Source organism: Lates calcarifer, linkage group LG7_1, assembly GCF_001640805.2.
Source record: "Lates calcarifer isolate ASB-BC8 linkage group LG7_1, TLL_Latcal_v3, whole genome shotgun sequence".
Taxonomy (NCBI): Eukaryota; Metazoa; Chordata; class Actinopteri; family Centropomidae; genus Lates; species Lates calcarifer.
The window spans coordinates 15,108,721-15,131,582 of NC_066839.1; the positions used below are offsets into that span (position 1 = coordinate 15,108,721).

Consider the following 22,862-nt stretch of genomic DNA (forward strand, 5'->3'; position numbering starts at 1 on the left):
AAAAATAATTGGCTGAAAATAACAATACACCACACACCTGATACAAAATACATGAGGCTGCGAGTATGTTCACTGGACTCTGTAGTATTTGAAATGACATTAACTGTACAAGACAAAATACAGCATCATTGTAGCTCATGTTGAAACTGTATGACTCTTGTAATTGTTTTATGAGTCCTCTATTTGCATATCTGTGCATATTATGACCTTTATATATTCTAAGTTCCCTGTTTTTATCTAACTCCTGTTTTTCTATAGCTGGAAACATCCACCTACCACTAGAATATTTGAGCCTTGTTTAAATGCAGTAGCTGGCATCATTAGTGTTGCATTAATTTACTGTCTTTAACAAAGTCTATTTTTCCTCATGAAACCGTATTCACCAGTTTTGATCTTTCCCCAAAGAATCAAATACTTATTTTCTGTGTCAAACAATAGATTAATATGCCAGCATCCCAACTATGGGCTTTTTCACAACACAGCACAGGTGTGAATAAAATGAATTATGTCTGAATTCATTAGTTGTGTAGGCTGGCTCTTAGAACTATTAAGTTATTAGCAACACCTGCATCTCTCCTACTATGACAAGTGTAGTGTCTGTTGCTATTTGTAGGGTTAGGGTGCTTTAAACAGGGGCCTTATGTAACTTGACATCATGACTTCTTGCTGCCAGTTCCCTCTTCTCATCATGATGGCAATTCTTTCTTGTAATGAAATTGCATTCTGTCTCACCACTAATGCTTTTCTTCAGAGTTACTGCCTCACTGATGACTGTAAATCCTACTAGAATGATCTAGTGGGCAGGTATGTAGCAATATCCTTGAAAGAATCAATTCCTTTTTATTCATTTTTAATTGAGTTAAAATGCTAAGCACGATCTGTGTCATGAACGCTACAACGGAAGATCCACATCACTGTGGCTACAGTCTTTTCGTTGAACCACCAATTATGTAATTTTCTCCATTCATTTTACTGAAAAGTCAGTTTGTATTTGGTTATAAAATTATTCTTGCTTCTTCCACCAGTGTGTTTATTATATGACCTGATAACTGCATATATTACATGCTCAGTGTGGATGACCAAAACATGGCTTGTTAACAGGGTGAACTTTTATTTATGTGTCCCACCGTTTCAAATAACAGTATCAATTTTTCATATATTTACAGTAAAGTAACATCACACAAAGATCATTGGAATGCCAATAAATACAAAAACAAATGCACTGATAAAACTCAAGATACAAAAACTGACAACTTAAAAAATAAAGTTCTAAAAGGAATGGATCTCAGCTGCATATGGTCAATGCAGGGGAAAATAAAGTGAACTTGGTCAAAAAGGGGTTGAAAGGTGGGGACATTCCCGCTTAATTTACAACATTAAACTTGAAGTTTTGTAGCACACTACTGCAGAGCGCTAGTAGGCAATAGAAACAGGTTTAGTCCACCTCCTCCATCCTGGATGTGTCATCATCATCCCCTTCAAGAGGGGGCATGTCCTCAGTGGGAGCAGAGGTGGCATCATCTGATGTCAGATCATCTTCATCAATACCTACAGGAGGAAGACAATAGTAAAGCCAGGTAATTATTTTAAATAGTTATTATTAGACATACATATTGTATTATTTGTTGACAGCCATAATTTAGAGTAACTTGCAAGAAGAATATAACAAAACACAGATACTCACCAAGACCCAGCTTGATCATTCTGTAGATGCGATTGGAGTGCGTCTGTGGGTCATCCAAAGTAAATCCTGAGGACAGCAGGGCAGTCTCAAAGAGCAGGATGACCAGATCCTTCACAGACTTGTCATTCTTGTCAGCCTCTGCCTTCTGCCTCAGGGTCTCCACAATGGGGTGGTCTGGGTTGATCTCAAGGTGCTTTTTAGCGGCCATGTAGCCCATAGTGGAGTTATCTCTTAGGGCCTGGGCCTTCATGATCCTCTCCATGTTGGCCGTCCAGCCATACGTGCTAGTGACGATGCAGCAGGGGGAAGAGACCAGTCGGTTGGAGACTGTGACCTGTGGAGATAAGCAAGAATGAACACAATTATCTTCTGCTTCAAGACCCCAAATGTGAGTAATACACAATATGAAGGTATACAACATGTAAACATAACTGTTTGAATGCTGTTTAATTTATTTGTTTGCTCACCTTCTCCACCTTCTTCTCCAAGATGTCCTTCATGATCTTGCACAGGTTCTCGAACTGAGCCTTCTTCTCCTCCTGCTTCTTCTTCTCATCCTCATCCTCAGGCAGCTCCAGGCCTTCCTTGGTGACTGAAACCAGGTTCTTGCCCTCAAACTCCTTCAGCTGCTGGACACAGTACTCATCGATCGGCTCAATCATGTAAATGACCTCCAGGCCGGCTTTGCGAAGGCGCTCCACAAAGGCAGAGTTGGCCACCTGGTCTTTGGTCTCACCTGAAATACAGATATGAAAATGGCATGATGCATTAATGTATAGCAAATCAGTTCACCTCAATCTAAAATGCTTCTCAATTTACATTTTTACACCATTTATAAATGAAGAGCACCCTCACCTGTGATGTAATAGATGTGTTTCTGGTTGTCCTTCATACGTGTGACATAGTCCTTTAGGGAAACCATCTCATCTCCAGAGGCTGAGGTGTAGTAGCGCAGCAGCTCAGACAGTTTCTTCCTGTTCTGTGAATCCTCGTGGATGCCGAGCTAAACAAAAAAAAACAAAAAAAAAAACACCAAACTGTCAGCAACAAGCAGTTGCAAGCAAAGCTGCATCTAGTAGATGTCAATTCAGTTGAAATTTACCTCAGATAATAATTACATTATACTGGCCTATTAGGTGTACCCACTGACAATCAGAGAGCCTATATGTAAACAGAAGGTGGCAGTAAGACGCTCTATCCAAGGCTTAAAGCAGCTTTTCACTAGGACAATATGGCCAAAGGATCAGACCAGTGGCTACTGAGTGAAAGGTTAGAGGAACAAAGGTGATCATTAACAAAACTTCCAAAGGTTCTGTTAAGTTTGGTAAAGTTAAACTTGGAAAAGTTACATCTATCCTGCTGGAATCCAGATTACATTTGGCTTGCTTTGTGATGACACTAACACAGTAAACCAAGGCACAAGGCTTTCACATAATGTGGCTGCCAAACATTTGATAGAGACAAGGTTAGAAAAACTTGCAGCTTGCACAGTGCAAGGAGAGTGACTGACCTTAATGTTCTTGGAGAACTGCTCATAGTACTTCTTGTAGTTGTCTTTGTCTTCAGCAAGTTCAGTGAAAAGTTCCAGGCACTTCTTGACCAGGTTCTTGCGGATGACCTTCAGGATCTTGCTCTGCTGCAGCATCTCTCTGGAGATGTTCAAGGGCAGATCCTCAGAGTCCACCACACCCTTGATGAAATCTGTATAGGATGAATGAAGACAACCTGGTCAGCAACATATCTACATTTCTAAGATGACACATGTACTTGTTATTTAAATAATACCATCTGATTATTAATCCAGTAATTCCACACTTGGGTTAATACTCACTGAGGTACTCAGGGATCAGCTCATCACAGTTATCCATAATGAAGACCCTGCGCACATAGAGCTTAATGTTGTTCTTTTTCTTCTTGTTCTCAAAGAGGTCAAATGGAGCCCGACGAGGCACAAAGAGCAGGGCACGGAATTCCAGCTGACCCTCTACTGAAAAGTGCTGTGGGGAAAATAAGATGAGTTTTAGGTCAGTTTTCAAGTTGTATTAAATTTGTTGCAGTAAAATATACCCAATACGAACACCTCATGCAATTTAAACAAATCATTGAGAGACCCACCTTGACAGCCAGGTGGTCCTCCCAGTCATTGGTAAGACTCTTGTAGAACTCTCCATACTCCTCATTGGTGATGTCGTCTGGGTTACGGGTCCACAGGGGTTTGGTCTTGTTCAGCTCCTCCTGGTCAATGTACTTCTCCTTGATCTTCTTCTTCTTCTTCTTTTTGTCTGAAGACTTGTCGTGGTCGTGGTCGTGCTCCTCGTCTGACCCGACATCCTCAATCTCGGGCTTGTCCTCGTCCTTCTCCTCTTCATCATCCTTGTCTTTCTCCTTCTCTTCCTCCTCTGCCTCATCGTCACTCACTTCCTTATCACGTTCTTTCTCCACCTGAAGGAAAATAACACATTAATCACTGCAACTACATATTGCCACATATTTAAATGCAAATGTTCTTCTGCAAGATTGCAATGTATTAGTCATTTCAAATGAGTACTTACAAAGAGCGTGATCGGGTAGCCGATGAACTGTGAGTGCTTCTTCACAATCTCTTTAATTCTTCGCTCCTCCAGGTATTCTGTCTGGTCTTCTTTCAGATGCAGGATCACCTTAGTGCCCCGACCCATTGGCTCAGCTGCACAGAGAAAAGATGGGTAAGTGCAAGGTACAGTTATCTTTAGCATCTCCTGTTTCTTTCACATTATAACTTAATTGCTAATTAACCATAACACAAAAACAAAGGCTGTAACATTACTTACAGTTGTCCACTTTAACTGTGAATGAGCCACCAGCAGAGGATTCCCAGGCGTACTGCTCATCGTCGTTGTGCTTGGTGACGACTGTCACCTTCTCTGCCACCAGGTAGGCAGAGTAGAAGCCCACACCGAACTGACCGATCATGGAGATGTCGGCTCCAGCCTGCAGAGCCTCCATGAAAGCCTTGGTGCCAGATTTTGCAATTGTTCCCAGATTATTGATCAGGTCTGCCTTGGTCATGCCGATACCTGTGTCAATCAGGGTAAGGGTGCGCTCCTCTTTGTTGGGAATGATTTCGATTTTGAGGTCTTTGCCAGTGTCCAGCTTGGAGGGGTCAGTGAGACTTTCATAGCGGATTTTGTCCAGAGCCTGGAGGGAAAAAAAAACAGATATTAAATGACTGCTTCAGATTATGCAGTATGTGTCATTTTTTATTCCTAGGTTTTCAGCATATTACCATGCATTATAATCACAAAATATAACAATACTTCCCTTTAAAAACAAGCTAGATTAAACAGTCTGAACACAACATGGGACAAGGGAAACAAATTTAGTTAATACAATGGTTTAGGTAATACAATGGCAACTTACATCTGAAGAGTTGGAGATAAGCTCTCTGAGGAAGATCTCTTTGTTGGAATAGAAAGTGTTGATGATCAGGGACATCAGCTGAGCAATCTCAGCCTGGAATGCAAAGGTCTCAGCCTCCTCCTCCATTGGTTGGTCGTGTGATTCAGGCATCTAAGCAGAGGGGACAAATTAATATTTCTTTTTATAATGTGCATACCTCATGGATTACACATGCATGAAATAAATGGTGTGTCCTATTAGCTGGCAGCAAGTCTCCCCTAAGCACAATTTACACAGGCCTACACAATTATTTGATTTCAATAAGAGCGCTGACTGCATTGCCATAATCAATATCTGTGCACGCTTTCATAAGACTACATTTTGGCCAAATAATCGTGCTTGTTCTCATTTCATTTCTGCAGTTAACCAGACATGTTAAGAGCCTGTGCGCATGATCATGCTCACTGGTCTGTGAATCGGGTGCAGCGCAGTGACTCACTACGCTGGCATTGCCAATCGCCCTCAGGTAATGTGCAAGTCGTAAGAGTTACACCATACAATATTATACTAAGGAATCAACACCACCATTCTCAATAACTGCCTTATCTGGCATAATGTCAGTGCTTCTTACATGGCCCTGATATTGCAGAATGTATATCTGTTGATGTCAAATAATCAGTTGACAGTTAACATCAGTTCCCTGAAGAAGCAGTGAGGTTATGTGTGAGCATGCACCTATTAGTGCAGGCAGGTGGTGTGACAGACTGTCCAGCTCTGCTCACTGCTTCACCTCTCTATAATCCATCTTTGGCAAAAGAGACTAAATCCACCTGCTTCTGCCTGTGGGCAAGTTATATAATAAGTTTTTAATATTGTGGAGAGCAGGCATGCAATTAAAAAGTATATGCAAATTATGTAGTGTGTTAATTGTATTCAGCATATTTTAAAAATCTATGTAGTCCCAAACAGTTTCTACTAATTTTACAACTGAGACCTCAGTGATGAATTAATATATTTCATCACACATTTTAGGTAAATACTGACAGCGCAATTGCATGTGTTGTTATACTGTTAATGACAGGATTCCTAATTGGTTGATCAGAGAGGAGCACGTGGCTAGAATTACATACTGTATTAGCATCAGCAAAAATGACTCCACCTGCTGGTTTCCCAGGCGAAATGCAAGTTTCTAGAAGGTACCAAAAGGAGAACAGAACTCTCTAGCAGTTTCCATAGGAATCGAAAGCACCTCCTCTGAACCATCTGAGGAGGTGCTGTTAATTGATCGCTCTATTCTTCATTGATCTTACAGTGAATGACTGTCACGACAGGAGATGGCATGTGCAGAAAATCTAAGAGAGATCTCTCTGCTCAGGAAATCTGATTAAGGATCATTGAGTTGAGCGCCTGCTTAATATAATACCTGCCTTACAAGTGCACCACGAATACAACATGTGGTCCATGTGGCTGCTGTCGAGCAAGGCAAAGGTAATGTGGGCGGGATAGTTGCCAAGATAATGCTGGAGGAAAGTTTTTAAATGTGCAAATACAGCTGATTTTCCAGGGGAACCCCTCCCTCACTACCAATGTAAATCTTGATATGGGAATATCAAAAAATGACAGGCCTAAGGTTATTGCATTGTTATTAGCTAGTTAATACACGATGTAGATTCCATAGACTTGATTTTGCCTTCACTAAACTCATCATCCATGCATGCCAGAATACTTTGCCATTATTGTCATGTAATAAAATGTCAGCTTCGATGACAACCGGCTAAGCGATAGCTTTAAAACATCGAAGCTAACATTAGCTACCATGAATGTCAAAGTATGTAATAATGTATTTTATCAGTTGGCGTCTTCCTATAATTAAATAATAATAATAATTCATTCATTTACCTTGGTCCTCAGTGTGTCGAAAACTTCAGTGAGAAATGCGAAAAGGTCGTTCCGAAGTCGCAGACAACCCGGCTGAAAGGGTTTCTCGCAGAGACAGGAGAGCGGTGCCGCTTTTGTACCCTCTCCGTGCGAGCGTTCGAGAAATCCTGACCTGAGCTTCCAGAACCATCTGGAATCCTCCTCGCTACAGCCCGGTGGTGGTCGCTGACAGGTCTGGTGGACTGTCAATCATGATGAGTGCATACGCCTCTCTGTCCATTATTGGCTGGAGGAGGCTGGATTAAAGAAGGGGAGGCTGAGCCGAGTGAGGAAGGCATGGTGATAGAGAAACTAGAATGAATGGGTGCTCACTGAAAATTCCAGAACATCGAGTAAAACAGAATGAGTTTCTAAATGAAAGTTATCTCACCTCGTTATGTGAATATCTCTTTTCAACCATTTATAATTTGTAGAAATTAAACAAAGCAGTGAAATTCAGCATGCAATACACTCAGTCAGAGACACCATTTATCTCATTTCTGAATACATTTTATTATAAATTTGAATACATTTCATAAAAAATGTGATAGTTACAAAAAGAGACATAAGTCAAATTACCAGTGACTTTATATTACTCTTAATGGCTGTCAGTAGTTTTAAATAATCAGCTGATGTAATGTAGACTAAGCCACACTGTGGCCCGCATTAATTCCATTAATTAACTTGTAATGACTAGTTAATACTGCTTAAGAAATTTGAATTGTGTTAGAATTAAATGTCTACTTGAAGAAGCAATATATCTTACAAAAATAAAAATTAAGAAAGCAGGAAAGAGTCTTCTGAGTATTTTAGTCAACTTCCTCCATTCTTGATGTGTCTTCATCTCCTTCCAAGACTGGCATGTCTTCATCAGCAGGCTGAATGATGTCTTCAACTGCAGAATCGTCATCATCAATGCCTGTGAATGAGAATGCATTCATGAGCAACCAAATATCCTTATTAATGTATAATAAACAAATGATGACGATGAATTCCTGTAATGTAATGTCAGCAGTCAGGGAGGAAAAACTTACCGAGACCAAGCTTGATCATTCTGTAGATGCGGTTGGCGTGTGTCTGCGGGTCCTCCAGTGTGAATCCTGAGGACAGCAAGGCAGTCTCGAACAGGAGGATGACCAGGTCCTTAACAGCCTTATCATTCTTGTCAGCCTCTGCCTTCTCCCTCAAGGTCTCAATGATTGGATGCAGGGGGTTGATCTCAAGGTGCTTCTTAGCTGTCATGTAGCCCATGGTGGAGTTATCTCTCAGAGCCTGAGACTTCATGATCCTCTCCATGTTAGCTGTCCAGCCATAGGTACTGGTAACAATGCAGCAGGGGGAAGCCACCAAGCGGTTTGAAACTACAACCTGTCAATAATGAAATGTGAAATTATTGTCATGATTAAACAAAACTGGCCATAATGTATTTGCGTAATATTACTGGAGCATTAAAACAGATGATATGATTATTCTGCTGTTTCCATTACCTTTTCAATCTTCTTGTCGAGAATGTCTTTCATGATCTTGCAAAGGTTCTCAAATTTATTTTTGAGCTCCTCCTGCTTCTTCTTCTCATCCTCATCCTCAGGCAGCTCCAGGCCTTCCTTGGTGACTGAAACCAGGTTCTTGCCATCGTACTCCTTCAGCTGCTGGACACAGTACTCATCGATTGGCTCAATCATGTAAATGACCTCCAGGCCGGCTTTGCGAAGGCGCTCCACAAAGGCAGAGTTGGCCACCTGGTCTTTGGTCTCACCTGTGGATGGTAATTTAGATTAATTGAATCCACATGTTAATTACTAAATCACATGTAAGAGATTTTTAAGTGAAAGTATAAAAAGAATGAAATTCAAGTTGAATAGCTAACCTGTGATGTAGTAGATGTGTTTCTGGTTGTCCTTCATGCGAGAAACATAGTCCTTCAGGGAAACCATCTCATCTCCAGAGGCTGAGGTGTAGTAGCGCAGCAGCTCAGACAGTTTCTTCCTGTTCTGTGAATCCTCGTGGATGCCGAGCTAAAAAGTGAAATAATGTGTCACTAACACTGAAATTCAACCTCAATATGTCATTCACACATTTCATCTGGAGGGTTAAGGTTATTAATTAATGCAGCTGGATCAAACTACCTTAATGTTCTTGGAGAACTGCTCATAGTACTTCTTGTAGTTGTCCTTGTCTTCAGCAAGTTCAGTGAAAAGTTCCAGGCACTTCTTGACCAGGTTCTTGCGGATGACCTTCAGGATCTTGCTCTGCTGCAGCATCTCTCTGGAGATGTTCAAGGGCAGATCCTCAGAGTCCACCACACCCTTGATGAAATCTGTATAGAGAAGATGAAAACGGCTTAACCATCAAAAGCCAGACAAAATTAATTTCTTATGCATGAAAACATGATAATTAAACTAATTAATATTAATTATGAGAGCTAGAATGCATAGGTCATCATTTATATCTTAGAAAAATCAGTCAGTAGTAATATATATTAATAATATGTTACTTACTGAGATACTCTGGAATCAGCTCCTCACAGTTGTCCATAATGAAGACCCTGCGCACATAAAGCTTGATGTTGTTTCTCTTTTTCTTGTTTTCAAAGAGGTCGAATGCAGCTCTTCTGGGCACGAAGAGCAGGGCGCGGAACTCCAGCTGACCCTCCACTGAGAAATGCTGCAGAGACAAGATGTAGGTATGAATTTATTAGCTTGAAAGTACAACAGTAGGTGATGATAACATGGTATACGGGTTGCAATTTAGCTTACCTTGACAGCCAGGTGGTCCTCCCAGTCGTTGGTGAGACTCTTGTAGAACTCTCCGTACTCTTCATTGGTGATGTCATCTGGGTTACGGGTCCAGATAGGTTTGGTCTTGTTCAACTCCTGAGCATCCATGTACTTTTCCTTGACCTTCTTCTTCCTCTTGTTCTTGCCGTCCTTTGTGTCTTCATCCTCGTCTGAGCCAACGTCCTCAATCTTTGGTTTGTCCTTGTTCTCAGCAGCCTCTTTCTCAACTTCCTCTTCCTTCTCTCCCTCCTCAAGGTCCACTTCTTTCTCCCTTGTCTTCTCCACCTTAAATATATTTAAAAAAGAGTGGTGGTTTAGGAATTTTTGTGTCACTATCATTGTTGAAATGGTTATTATTAGGTCTTAAGTTTGATTCTTACTGCTGATAGGCCGTTATAATAACTTACATAAAGTGTAATAGGGTAGCCAATGAACTGTGAGTGCTTCTTTACAACTTCTTTGATGCGCTTCTCCTCACAGTATTCTGTCTGATCTTCCTTGAGGTGAAGGATCACTTTTGTGCCTCTGCCAATAGACTCTCCTAAAATGAACAATAATATCAATAATGAGAGCAGTGCCAGGTAATGAGTCTCATTATATTCATCGTTCAAATTATTAAATGGAGTAATATACCAGTGAGGGAAATAAAACATACCAGGTATCAGGTCTGACGGTGAATGAGCCTCCAGCTGCAGACTCCCACACATACTGCTCGTCATCATTGTGCTTGGTGATGACCGTCACCTTCTCTGCCACCAGGTAGGCAGAGTAGAAACCCACACCGAACTGACCGATCATGGAGATGTCAGCTCCAGCCTGCAGAGCCTCCATGAAAGCCTTGGTGCCGGATTTAGCAATCGTGCCAAGGTTGTTGATCAGATCGGCCTTGGTCATGCCGATACCTGTGTCGATCAGAGTCAGGGTGCGAGCGTGCAGGTCAGGCCTGATTTCAATTTTCAACTCCTTGCAGGACTCAAGTCTGCTGGGGTCTGTCAAGCTTTCATATCTGATTTTGTCCAAGGCCTGCCCAGAAGGGATAAGCATGTTAAAATAGTGATGCTTCCCTAAATGTAACAGTTTCTTATATATATATATATATATATAATATATAAATATAAAATATAATATAATATATATATATATATATATATATATATATATTACAGAGAAACACATGGTAATAAATTGCTGATTAATAAATTATTCTGATTCTGATCTGATTTTACTTACATCTGAAGAGTTGGAGATGAGCTCTCTAAGGAAGATCTCTTTGTTTGAGTAGAAAGTGTTAATAATAAGAGACATAAGCTGAGCAATCTCAGCCTGGAAGGCAAAGGTCTCCACTTCCTCCTCCATAACGTGTCCAGCACTCTCAGGCATCTAAAAAAAAACAAAAAAAAAACATTATATTTGATAAAATCTTATTCTGGAAACACACTATTTTACTTAAATACATTTTTCTTTTATGTGTTTATTTCCTCCTTTTCCCTTCTTGTTACAGACAGCCACATGACCAGAGGGGCATAGCTACTGCTGATGCTAGATGAACACATGTTCCTTCTGTCAATCAAAGACTTGCTATTTGGGAAAATGGGTGGAGCTCTGATGCTTCTCCCAACCCCCAACAGTTTCAACATGTGTCATTTAACACCTTTTTGTTAAAGGAAGGAGTAGGAGCTTGCAATTCAAAGATAGAAGAAAAAATAAGTTTGGTCTTTAACAAGAGAGCAATGATGATCTTTTATATATTTCCATGAGGTATATATATTGATCATAAAACATTTCTACCTTATAGTAACATTTCTTCAATTCTTTAGTAATTTATATTCAAGATGAATGAATGAATAAATTAAAAGTACAAAAGTTTTGATCCATTCAATTCCATTGCATTCAGATGTGATATGTTTTTTTTATACTAGTGTTACTGCACTAAGATGCAAATGTGCTGCATCTGCTCTTTGTGCCAACTGGTGTTCCTGCCCATTCACCATTGCGCTCACTCTCAGGGTCACCCTGTTTGCCATGTGCTCCTTGCATGTTACAGTCTCACAAAGATACTTATAGTAAAGACACTATTCTTCCACATTAATAACTGATATTAAAAAACTGAATCAAGAGTTCTTTAATTTATGTTTGTGCGGTTTGTGCATTTCTATCATTTGATTTGTTCTCCTTTTTTGTATGTAACCCTTTGAGTAGGAAGTATTTCTGCCTCTCTGCATCTGTTCCTACCATTTAAGCATCCAATATACTGTTCAATTTAATTTAAATTTAAATTTACTGTTAAATTTAAAAATTTCATTTAGATTGTAATGCAAAAGCACAGTTGTATTTGATTTTAGGTATCCCAGTCTTACCTTGTGTATAATCTTGTCTTCTGTCACTTCTTGTAGATAGTCGTCAGATGTATTACTGAGCTGTCCTTCTCTTCTTGAAGAGCTCCAAATGCGTGCTTCGCTGCTGCTGCGGCAGTAAGTCTCTCTTGGTGTGTTCAAGTAAGTATCTTTTGACTCTATGCAGACCCCACGTCATGCCGGTGTCTTTTTATACTTAAGGGGTGGTTTCTCGAAGCTCCCATTCAGAAGCTTCTGGAAGATACGCTCACGACAGTAAGGGGGGTGGGGGTTAGAAAAAGGCCGGGAAGGCGGGTGGGTGAAACACCAGAGCCCCAAGTTTATGTGTCCTTATAGGGCTGCAGAGTCACAAGGAGTGCCTGTCACTCACAACAAGAGCTTTCCTGATAGCTTGTCTGGCTGGTGGGCTCCATACCCCCCTGTAAGCGTCACAGCTGCTGTGCATTGCCTGTGCTATCAGCTGCTGTCATGGTGCCCCATGGACTCACACACACACCATAGGGCTTCCTATGGACAGCAGGGCCATGTCTTTTTTTGGCATCCAAGATTGGGGTGAATTTCAAAGGTTTCACATATGTTAGGACAGGCAAAAGCTCATGTGCAGCACATTTCAGAGAAGCTGAGATACACATGAAAGGAAATAGCCCCTCAGATTCTCTTTCTGCAAGGATTTATGTCATACCTTTAAACATAAGTAATGATAATACATTTTAAATGACGGTTTGACAAAGAATTCTTGCACAAGGTCCATTTACTGATTTTTTTCCAGAACGTTCAGCTGCATCTCAAGGCCTTGATCAGTGAATAGAGTTTAACATAATCTTTATCTTTATCTTTAGATTTTCCAGAGTATATGAGCCACAATTGTAAAGCATCTTTAAATTTAAAGCTATTCTGCCTGATATTCAGCTTGCTTTAGTCCAATGACCACAGACAACATGTGGGATAATATGAAGAAAATCGACAGGCCCTAGTTTGGAGGCTCTGCCATTTACTACCATTTAATGATAATTAGAAGATTTATTATATCATTTACTGAGACTATAATAATGAAGCTAATAACGAATTAATCAACAATTTATTAAAGGCTGAAATACACTGGACAATCTTGATGTGTATTCCAGTCATATAACTGGGAAGACAAGGGGGCACGAACACTTTCCCAGTGTTATGAAATGTGGCTAAATTCTTGAACACAGGTGTGACATGGCTAAATGAGGAACCCAGGAATTCTATTATAAAATATAAATAATAATTACATATCATTAGAATTTGCAAATTTGTTAGACATATGGTCTGTCAACGGAAGCTCTACGAACCACAAGTGGAAGGTATAGAGAAATGGTGCATGTTATCCATAGTATTGCAGTGTACTGAAAAAAAATGTGGGATTACACAGTAAACAGAGCGTACGGTAAAAGACTAGAATTCTCTGGTCCAGTGTGGGTGTTAGTGACTTCAGCTGACCAGAAGATGGCAGTGTATTACACTTGCTATTTCTGTTATGTAATCCAAATGTTTCCAGGTGATTGCAGACACTACTAGAAGCTGACTGTCCATGTAACTGAGAAACATGGAGAACTGTTGCAATCACCGTAAGATGATATTTTCTGAGAGCCAGCCAGGGTCCCCATAATTTAAACAGTTTGTAGACTAAGATGGTGAGTTCATGCTTGTGTGAACTAAGCTAACTTAACAATAGTCTACTTAGTGGTAGTTTTCTGCATTTCGTTTGTTTATTTTTGCATTGTTTCCTGAGTAGAGAAAACACTGTTTCAGTAGGCTAACTCTAAACATATCCTTGTATATTCGCGATTTGTATTTTCTGCACAACTGCGTTTTTATGTTGCCGTTTAATTTGCACGCATTTTCTGCATTGGTAATATTCCGTAGATATTCTGCGTGTTATTCCATGATTAGTTCAGGGTTTTTTTTAAAGAAACAGAGTCAAATGGATGCATTGTGTCTGTCAAATTAATTAATTATAAATTACTCGTCTATTAAAAACGGGTTGCCGTGTTTAAAGCCGGCTCCTACCGTGATACCCTCTGTTTATCTTTCTAGTTTTGTCTCACATGACCTATACTTCTCTGCACGCATGGCTGCCGGACTTCAACCGTTCGACGCATGCGCTGTCGCTAACATCCGGGGCCGGGACAAGAATGAACGCCAATTTCCAAGATGGCGGCGGAGGGAGGAGGGAAGGAGATGAACGAAATTAAAACTCAATTCACCACACGAGAAGGCGTCTACAAACTCCTCACTCACTCCGAATACAGCCGCCCGAACAGGGTGCCTTTCAACTCGCAGGGCTCCAATCCTGTTAAGGTCTCCTTCGTCAATGTAAACGACCAGTCCGGCAACGGCGACAGGATCTGTTTCAATGTGGGCCGGGAACTGTACTTTTATATCTACAAAGGCGTGAGAAAGGTAAACAATCTCGACTGGAGCGACGAAGCCCGCGCTGTCCAGGAGCAGCCCATTGAGTTGGGATCTTGAAACGTGTTGCGTCTTGGCTGTCAACTCTCTTAGCTCCTGTCATTGAAGTGCGCAGATTGTCAAGACAAGGCCATGTAGCAGACCTAGCTAAGTTAGGAGCTAATTAGCATTCTTAGCTAACATCGCCACAGTTGTTGTTTTTGCTTCGACGAGACTTGTGTGCACTTCAGAGTCTTCCAGTTATTTGAGTTCTCTGCGACAAGCTGTGGCATGAGATTTTCCAGTGAACTGGCTAACGTGTGAAAAGGCTTGTCGTGTCATGTCTCTTCTGATGTGTTTGTTTATCCTCGTTCTCATGGTAAACCTCTATGCGAGTGACAAGTTGTCATCAGTGCTCACCAGCAGTGTCAGCTTTGTTCCCGTTACAGAACTAACTGTTCACAGTGTAAGCTGTTGGAGTGGAAGAGAGGAGTGTTTGTTATTCGTGATGTAATAATCTGTGCACTCTGCTGTCAGGGTTTGGATGTGATGCAACGTGATTCAGTGTATGGTTTGTACACAGTGGTGATGTCATTGCAGCAAGCCACATTTGGTCTTGTTTAGCAGGACTGGTGACAGTGGCAGTGGTCATCAGGCTGATGATGTGGTTGTCTCTGAAGCCCTTTATTGGGATATAGTCTTACAGAAACCATGAGAGTGATTGGCAATAATTTTACATCTCTCCCTCTCTAGGCCTGGAGTCAAACCAGCCAAAGACAGAGTCAACAGAGTATTTGATTTTTGAATTATTGACGTGAAGTCAAGTAATGAGTTAGCATGGTTATTAACACTTTTGACAGCACAGCAAATGAGAGCGTTCAAAGAGAGGCTGTTATTTGAAAGATCGAGGTCAGAAATGGACTATGTTAGTGTAAGAAGTCATTTTGCCTTATTGTTGATGTGAACTATTGGACAAGTTGTTTACATTAGTGTGTGTGGCCTACTTAGTAGGTGCAGAAACAACACTGCATATCTGTTCATTGTCTGTCTCTTCTTGCATTTATTTTAGTGTTCTGTCTCTGATTCTAATATTAAACAGTCACTTCCCTCACTGAGTTGACCTACAGAATCAAACTGTTGTACATAACCAGTAGTCCAGACCCAGCATGTGTTTTAATTACTGTGATTTAATTTAATTACTGTTATGTGGATTTTCATTGAGCAGCTGAACTTCGCTGGCAATATTCCTTCCATTTCTAACCAAAGCAGACACAGCAACCCAGGATCTAGACTGAGCAAGTCTTGGGTTGTTTAAACCCGTCACTCTTTAGATTAATCTTTGAGCTGTCTTGCTTGTTGTTGAGACACTGTTATGGAGTGATTTTTCTTAATGAATTCTCAGGATTGTGTAAAATACTTTGATAGCCTATAAATCAAGCTTAGCATCAGTGTAGCACTTGTGTGTGAGAGAATTGTTAAAGTCTATTAAAGATCCTTATTTTATTCAGAGCTGTCTCTCTCTGACAATACTGACAGCTTTTATATTCCTGAAGCGTTCTCTCTGCCTCCTTCAATGCACCAAAGTAGAGAGTTGCCGCAATAAAGCGTGAAGCTGTCCCAAAAATCACATTTGGATTGGTCCAGTGCTAAATCCAAGGTGCCTGGTACCCAACAGGTTAACAATTCTGTTCTGAATTTTTCAGAGAGGATAAAAGCTGACAAGGTTAAACTTTTGACATGTGCCTTGTATAAACTTGAAACACCACAGTTTTTAATTTCTTAAAGCTTCACGGTGTTATGCCTGTAAATTATGTTGATGTACCCTCAGCCACCTGTTGTTGGAAGACATTAACTTTACAGTTAAGCTACATTATCTGCCTGAAGAGGTCTTCTTCTCCCCGCTCTCTCATGTTTCACAATCCATTATTATCACGCACCAGGAACATTGGGTTGGCACTTTGTAGACACCGCTTTTGAGATACTGGTCCCCAGCAAGTATTCAGAGGTGGTATTTTTCTGTAGACTAAGAGTTTAATTGACCCTATTTCTGGCATTCTGATCTGGGATAAGTTGTCCCCTGGGGATGTTTGAGAGAATCATCTAATTTATAGGCTTGGTGTTTTATTTTTACTGTGACTGAAATATAGATACAGTGTGTGTCAGTCTTCCTGTATGAGAAATCTCTGGGGAAAAACTAAAGTAACCACATATTAGAGGTCACCTTGGAGGAGCAATCGCAATTAGGTTTTATTTTAATCAAAGTAAATAGTTGCCAAGTAAATGTCTATCACAATCATGTGTTTTATGATGTTGTCAATATGGCAGTTGCTACAAATAGAAAAGAATTACTGTTATGTTTAAAGTGTGTTCATCTGTGTGTATTTGTTATCATTCTAGGCTGCTGATCTTAGTAAGCCCATAGACAAGAGGATATACAAAGGAACGCAGCCCACGTGTCATGATTTCAACCCACTCACAGCTACAGCAGAGAGCGTTTCCCTGCTGGTAGGCTTCTCAGCAGGCCAGGTGCAGCTCATAGACCCAATAAAGAAGGAAACCAGCAAACTCTTCAATGAAGAGGTGGGTTCTAGTCAGCATTGTTTTGGAAACAACTTGTATTTACCCATACTTTCATTATGTTTTTGTTTTAGTCCAACAAAATCAGTTACTGCAGTGATGGAGTAACTAACTGACCAGTCTCTTTGTTCTCTCTCTGTTTCTTTGTTTGTCCCTCTCCAGAGACTTATAGACAAGTCAAGAGTAACGTGTGTACGATGGGTCCCTGGTTCAGAGAGCCTGTTCCTGGTGGCTCACTCCAGTGGCAGCATGTACCTGTACAACGTGGAAAACACCTGTGGCACCACGGCACCTCACTACCAGCTCCTTAAGCAGGGTGAAAACTACGCGGTGCATACCTGCAAGAGCAAGTCTGCTCGTAACCCGTTACTACGCTGGACAGTGGGTGAAGGGGCGCTCAATGAGTTTGCCTTCTCCCCGGATGGCAAGTTTCTGGCTTGTGCGAGCCAGGACGGCTTCCTGCGGGTATTTGGTTTCGACGCGGCAGAGCTCCACGGAACAATGAAAAGCTACTTTGGTGGCTTACTGTGTGTGTGCTGGAGCCCAGATGGACGATATATTGTTGCTGGAGGGGAGGACGACCTGGTGACGGTGTGGTCATTTTCAGACTGCAGAGTGATCGCACGGGGGCACGGTCACAAGTCATGGGTGAGTGTGGTGGCATTTGACCACTGTACAACCAGTGTGGAGGATGGTGACCCCCCTGCTGAGTTCAGTGGTAGTGATGAGGACTTCCATGAGCAGATTCACTTTGGTGCAGGCCGGGACAGAGCAAATAGTGCTCATTCTCGCCTTTCTAAGAGAAACTCTACAGACAGTAGGCCTGTTAGTGTGACCTACAGATTTGGCTCAGTGGGCCAGGATACCCAGCTCTGTCTGTGGGACCTTACGGAGGACATTCTCTTTCCTCACCTCCCACTGTCCCGCACTAGGACTCACACTAATGTTATGAGTGCCACAAGCCCCCCAGCCACTGGACAAACTACTACTACTGTATCCACCACCACTAATCCCAGTGGCACCAATGGTAAAGACAATGTGAGCAATAGTAGCTCCAGTGGTAACCCAGCTAACTCCCTCCCTGGCACCCTGCCTCGGTCCAATAGCTTGCCACACTCATCCAACCCAGCAGGGGGCAGCACCCCCAACAGTCACACAGGCAGTAGCAGCAACAGCAGCAACACCACCACCACCACCACCACCACCACACCACAACCACGACCAAGGGCAACAGCATCATTGACAGTGCTTTCATTGCCACCGGAGTCAGCAAGTTTGCAACGCTGTCGTTACACGACTCGCGCAAGGAGCGCCACGAGAAGGACCACAAACGAAACCACAGCATGGGTCACATAAGCAGCAAGAGCAGTGACAAGCTCAACCAGCTTAGCTCATCACGGACGGCAAAAGCTGACGCAGCTAAGACTCTGGGCACCACGCTGTGCCCGCGCATGGATGAAGTGCCACTGCTCGAGCCGCTAGTGTGCAAGAAGATCGCTCACGAGAGACTCACTGTGTTAATCTTCCTTGAGGACTGTCTGGTAACAGCCTGTCAGGAGGGTTTCGTTTGCACATGGGCTAGGCCTGGGAAAGTGGTGAGTGACAGGCCTCTTGCGGATACTGTCATGTGACACCTCTCAACTCACATTGCTTCTAGTTCAGGCATTTTCTAGCTGCATTCAGAAGCTGTTAATGCTACTATGTGAAGCCAAAGGTTTTGGTTATTCCATGCCAGATTTATTCTAAACCCTCAGCATTACAAGCACAGCTTCTTCCAACAGTAAACCTCATGGCCTCACTAGTTTGCCTCTTTTATTACGTTCACATTACACTGTTGTTTGTTATCAATGTGTGTGTTATCTGTCTCTCCACAGGGATTGCTATCATCTCAAAACAACCCAGCCAACTCCCCCAGTGGAACAGTAGTATAGCCCCAGTGCTGGTGCTGCTAATGACAGCTCCATGCAACAGAGACGGGGATGACCAAGGCCAAGGCCCTGCAGCGCTTCTTCGCACACTGTCACACACCACATGACCTCCAGTGTCACCCTCATTCTCATCACTACAGCCACCCAGATGCTCTCTTTTGTGTCACTGCTCGTGTTTAGGTAACCGATGTTGGCCAAGCCAGGGTTAGAAACTTGACCCCCTTTTGTCTAGGGGGGTAAAAAGGGTGCTATTTGGAAGTAAAAGGCCAAGCTTTAAATCACCCAGGAGGTTTATGGGAGGGGTTGACTGGCTCACTGAGGGGTTGACTGGCTCACTGTTACATCCATGGTCATATCAAGTCATGTCTAGTCTGAAAATAACAAACTGTCATACCCAATCCTTTGTGCCTGTAGTTCTTCAAAGACTAGACACGGTGTAAACATTGTGGTAATGCCTCAACCTAGCCTTGTGTGTGGGTTTAATTCGGTCATATTTCCTGTATTTTGTTTCTTCAAATGTACTCACAGATAAAGGGAATAAGATGAGGGATTGTTTTAGAGCAGCAGCATATCCCTGATGCCAAGTCTCTTTCTTTTCTTTTTTTTTTTCTTCAACCTCCTGGGCGATCCCTTGTGCAGCCACATTCCTCACACGCCTGCTCAAGAGAGACTGGAGCTTTTTACTTCCTTCACAAATATTTCAATCAGAGGTATCACACTTAAAAGTGTATTTTGCACAGATTTTCTTTTGTTGTTGTTCTCTTGTTTTTATTTTTCTTTCTTCCCATTTTGAATTCATGACGGTGGAACACAAGCAAAATATTTTGAAGACAGCTTTGGAAGCACTTGGGGAAACGGCGCGTTATTTCCTAATGTCTCAACGCTGGATGCTGCAATCATAGTTTTTTATATGGAAAAAAAAGTTGTTTGCACTTAATAGTTTGTTAGAGGAGAATGGCTTTACATTTTTGGAGTGTGTAAGGACTCCTTGACAAGGTTGAAATATAAATAGAATTAAAAACCTTTGTATCTATTGAACATTTATTTTAATATTGTTTCAGATTAAATGGGCTCTGTATTATATGTAAATATTGTACTTCAATGATTTATGGGTGAAACGATCATTATTACATTAGTTGAAAGATCCTCATTTCAGAAAATAGTGATATTTCTAATACAGAAAGTCTATACCTAATATTAAAAATGAATCTTGAATATGCAGGTGAAAATGTTTCTTTTCTGTTGTACATAAAGAGAATTCAGGTGTATTTTTATTAATGAAACGTTTGGTATAGGAGATCTATGAAATCCTCTTATCTAACAGGTAGTGCTGAATGCTAGCTAGCCTGTCGCTGCAGATTCCTTTTACACATAGGCAGGTAGGGCGCAGACGCAGCGGTCTAATTCAGCCATCACTCCGAGCTCAGGTAAACCACAGGAAGACTAACGCTGGCATAGTTCCCCCGCCCCCCTCGCCCGTTAGCACCAGTCCCATCCATCAACATGCGTGTGAATTCACTTCAACTAACAAATAAGACTGACAACCATGTTCTGCAGACAGGGCTGAAATCTGTGACTCCTGCTATTGTGAGTAATAATTACTGAACTGATGCTGAACTTGTGAACAAACTTTTGACACTGTGTTGAAAACCAACTGACTAATGTCAGAACTTGATGGTGGTGTGAGTGCTTGAGGTGAGGGTGTTTCTTTTTTTTTTTTTTTTTTTTTTAAAAGCACCCACAAAGGAAGAGTGAGGATTTTAACAGTGGGAGCCTTTTCCTCCATGTGACGCCTATTAAAACAGCTTTGACAGACTTTATGTTCCATTTGTGTTCATTTTTAAAGTGTGTATATAGTGTTCACCACACCCTGGGTGTTCAAACACCCTGACACTGACTCATATCACTCCACTTACAGTCACACATCAGGGTGGTACTTCCGTTAGCATTCAGCTCAGCCACTGAACGCTGGTGTCAGAACACTTGAGCTGTAATTTGATTTCATGAGGGAGTAGAAAAGCCTCTTGTGAGCCACAACAGAATGAATTCCTCAATAAAAAAAATGTTTGGTATTAATTTTAGAGATCATGTAAGGACATGCTTTGACATGGTCATCACTACTAGGACTTAAGCTGATCCACCCAACTACAAAGCTTCCAAACATAACATACAGTATATTCTACAATATGCATGGATGGATTATAAGACAGTGGACCCCTGGGTCCAGCCATGTAAACCACTGTACACCCAAAACAAGGAGCATCTCTGTAGTTACTTTGTCACTTAGTGGTCATATTGTGTGTGTGTGTTTTGCAGTTGTGTCTGTAGTTATCTCACATCACTCTCAGTGGCATTCTGCAAGTGAAGCAGAATTCTCAGGTGGAGTAACTGTCAGTGGTGTCGATGGAGAAACTGTGCCTAGGCCCCCCCCCCCGGGCCCTGGTAATCCATCCATGACAATATGTATGAACAAGGACCATTATCAATACGAATTGATTCTATATCCCAGTGTGTTAGTCCTGAGTTAGTTCTTCCACTTACGCTAGTGTAGTAATTGGGTTTTGCTGTTTTTTCTTTGACTGTGGGAGTTAGCAACATTATTAAAGGCCCCACGGTACAAATATTTTCAGTTAATTAGACCTCCACTCCATGCTGGAAGTTATATGAGGTATTAAAGTTAATGTATTAAAGGCCCCATCACCTCTCAAAACACAAGCAATTGAAGTCATTTTCATTACCAGAGCTGAATTTATGAGATTCTATTGAACTTCAAAGGCAAAACCTTGTACATTATTCACATGATGCTAAACTGAGCATTCATTTAGTCTGGACTCTGATTTTGCTTTTTGATACTCCTTTTCATAAATGTGTCTTCTACTTGTGCCCTATTTACTAGTGAATGACATGTTATTGCCAATAGGGGGCAGTATTGCTCAGATAAAAGAGACTTGGGAATTCTTCATAGCCAGTAAGTGAACTTGCATTTGATAACAGCAATCACTTGATCAAACTGGGGGAAAACATTGTCTAAATATGTATATCCTGTTGTCTCTCTCTCTCTCCCCCTTTACAAATGTCTTCCCATGACTCCATCCTACTACTTCATATATATTTTATACTCCAAGTGGAGAATAAAACTGCTCCTCCATAATTTATGAGTCACTTTTAGAAGAAACACGAGCACTCACAGCCATTAAACCGGGCAGCCTGTGGCATCAGTGTGAGGGAAGGGGTGGGAAGTGTGATCAGCAGGCTAGAGAGGACCGACCATCCTGTCAGGGTGTCACTCACCACATGACGGGCTCTGACTGACTGCCTGATCTCCCCCGGGGCTGCTCACATCAATGCTGAGCAAGTATCAATCAGGATTGGTGCTTAGAGAGATGTCTTACATAAAAACATCAGACTGACTATAATGCAGCATATGTGCTCCAATGTTGTTTTCTGTCTCTATACTCGCATTTATTCATTTTCCAAACCTAACCAACTACCCTTTCATCTCAGCAGCCATTTGAATAGCAATCAAAACACTGTGGTATACAGTAAGAGCTTGGAAAACAGTTACATTTATCTTGCATCCTCGGGGAAATAGGTCCCACTTGATAGGAATTCAATAGATTGAGAGAGAGTGTGCCATTGCTTCTGTAGGGTCCTGCTTTAATCATCTTCTCAGTGTGATGCAATTCCCTCGTCTGCATGCCTCCATATATTGACCCAGAGTTTTGTTTACCTAGCAATGTGTGCAACGGCTATGAATGATTAATATAGTCTCTTGGAGCTATAGGCTAGAAGAATGAGCAGCATTCGCTGTGTTGCAGAAACCTGACAG

At 41.5% G+C, this 22,862-nt stretch overlaps 2 protein-coding genes across 4 annotated transcripts; one reads left to right on the forward strand and one right to left on the reverse strand.

The window, feature by feature from the left end:
• Positions 1-1,089: 1,089 nt before the first annotated feature.
• On the reverse strand, positions 1,090-12,281 carry hsp90aa1.1 (heat shock protein 90, alpha (cytosolic), class A member 1, tandem duplicate 1). 3 transcript variants are annotated; one of them, XM_051071961.1, is made up of 11 exons: positions 12,114-12,281; positions 10,987-11,136; positions 4,495-4,861; positions 4,237-4,370; positions 3,800-4,126; positions 3,516-3,681; positions 3,195-3,385; positions 2,540-2,687; positions 2,152-2,420; positions 1,685-2,018; positions 1,090-1,548 (listed from the first exon to the last, which is right to left on the reverse strand). In XM_051071961.1, the coding sequence occupies exons 2-11, from the start codon at positions 11,134-11,136 to the stop codon at positions 1,436-1,438; spliced, it is 2,199 nt and encodes a 732-aa protein (XP_050927918.1). In that variant the 5' UTR covers positions 12,114-12,281; the 3' UTR covers positions 1,090-1,435. The 3 variants fall into 3 exon arrangements, with proteins under 3 accessions (XP_050927918.1, XP_018551553.1, XP_018551554.1); XM_018696037.2 differs by lacking the exons at positions 10,987-11,136; positions 12,114-12,281 and adding exons at positions 5,084-5,233; positions 6,962-7,126; XM_018696038.2 differs by lacking the exons at positions 1,090-1,548; positions 1,685-2,018; positions 2,152-2,420; ... (4 more) ...; positions 4,237-4,370; positions 4,495-4,861 and adding exons at positions 7,468-7,898; positions 8,014-8,347; positions 8,467-8,735; ... (4 more) ...; positions 10,164-10,298; positions 10,414-10,779 and having other exon boundaries at positions 12,114-12,274.
• A 638-nt stretch (positions 12,282-12,919) lies between these two features.
• On the forward strand, positions 12,920-20,849 carry wdr20b (WD repeat domain 20b). The gene is given in 4 exon segments (XM_051071962.1): positions 12,920-14,540; positions 16,926-17,108; positions 17,268-18,309; positions 18,312-20,849. Coding segments are annotated over 4 exon segments (1,899 nt in total). The 5' UTR covers positions 12,920-14,291; the 3' UTR covers positions 18,737-20,849.
• The last annotated feature ends 2,013 nt before the right edge of the window (positions 20,850-22,862 follow it).

Coding starts and splice junctions, on each gene's coding strand:
- hsp90aa1.1 (XM_051071961.1), bottom strand. CDS start 11,136: ATGCCTGAGAGTGCTGGACACGTTATGGAGGAGGAAGTGGAGACCTTT. Junction 4,371..4,494: donor CACAGTTAAAGTGGACAACT/GTAAGTAATGTT, acceptor TTCTCTGTGCAG/CTGAGCCAATGGGTCGGGGC. Junction 3,386..3,515: donor GCTGATCCCTGAGTACCTCA/GTGAGTATTAAC, acceptor CATCCTATACAG/ATTTCATCAAGGGTGTGGTG.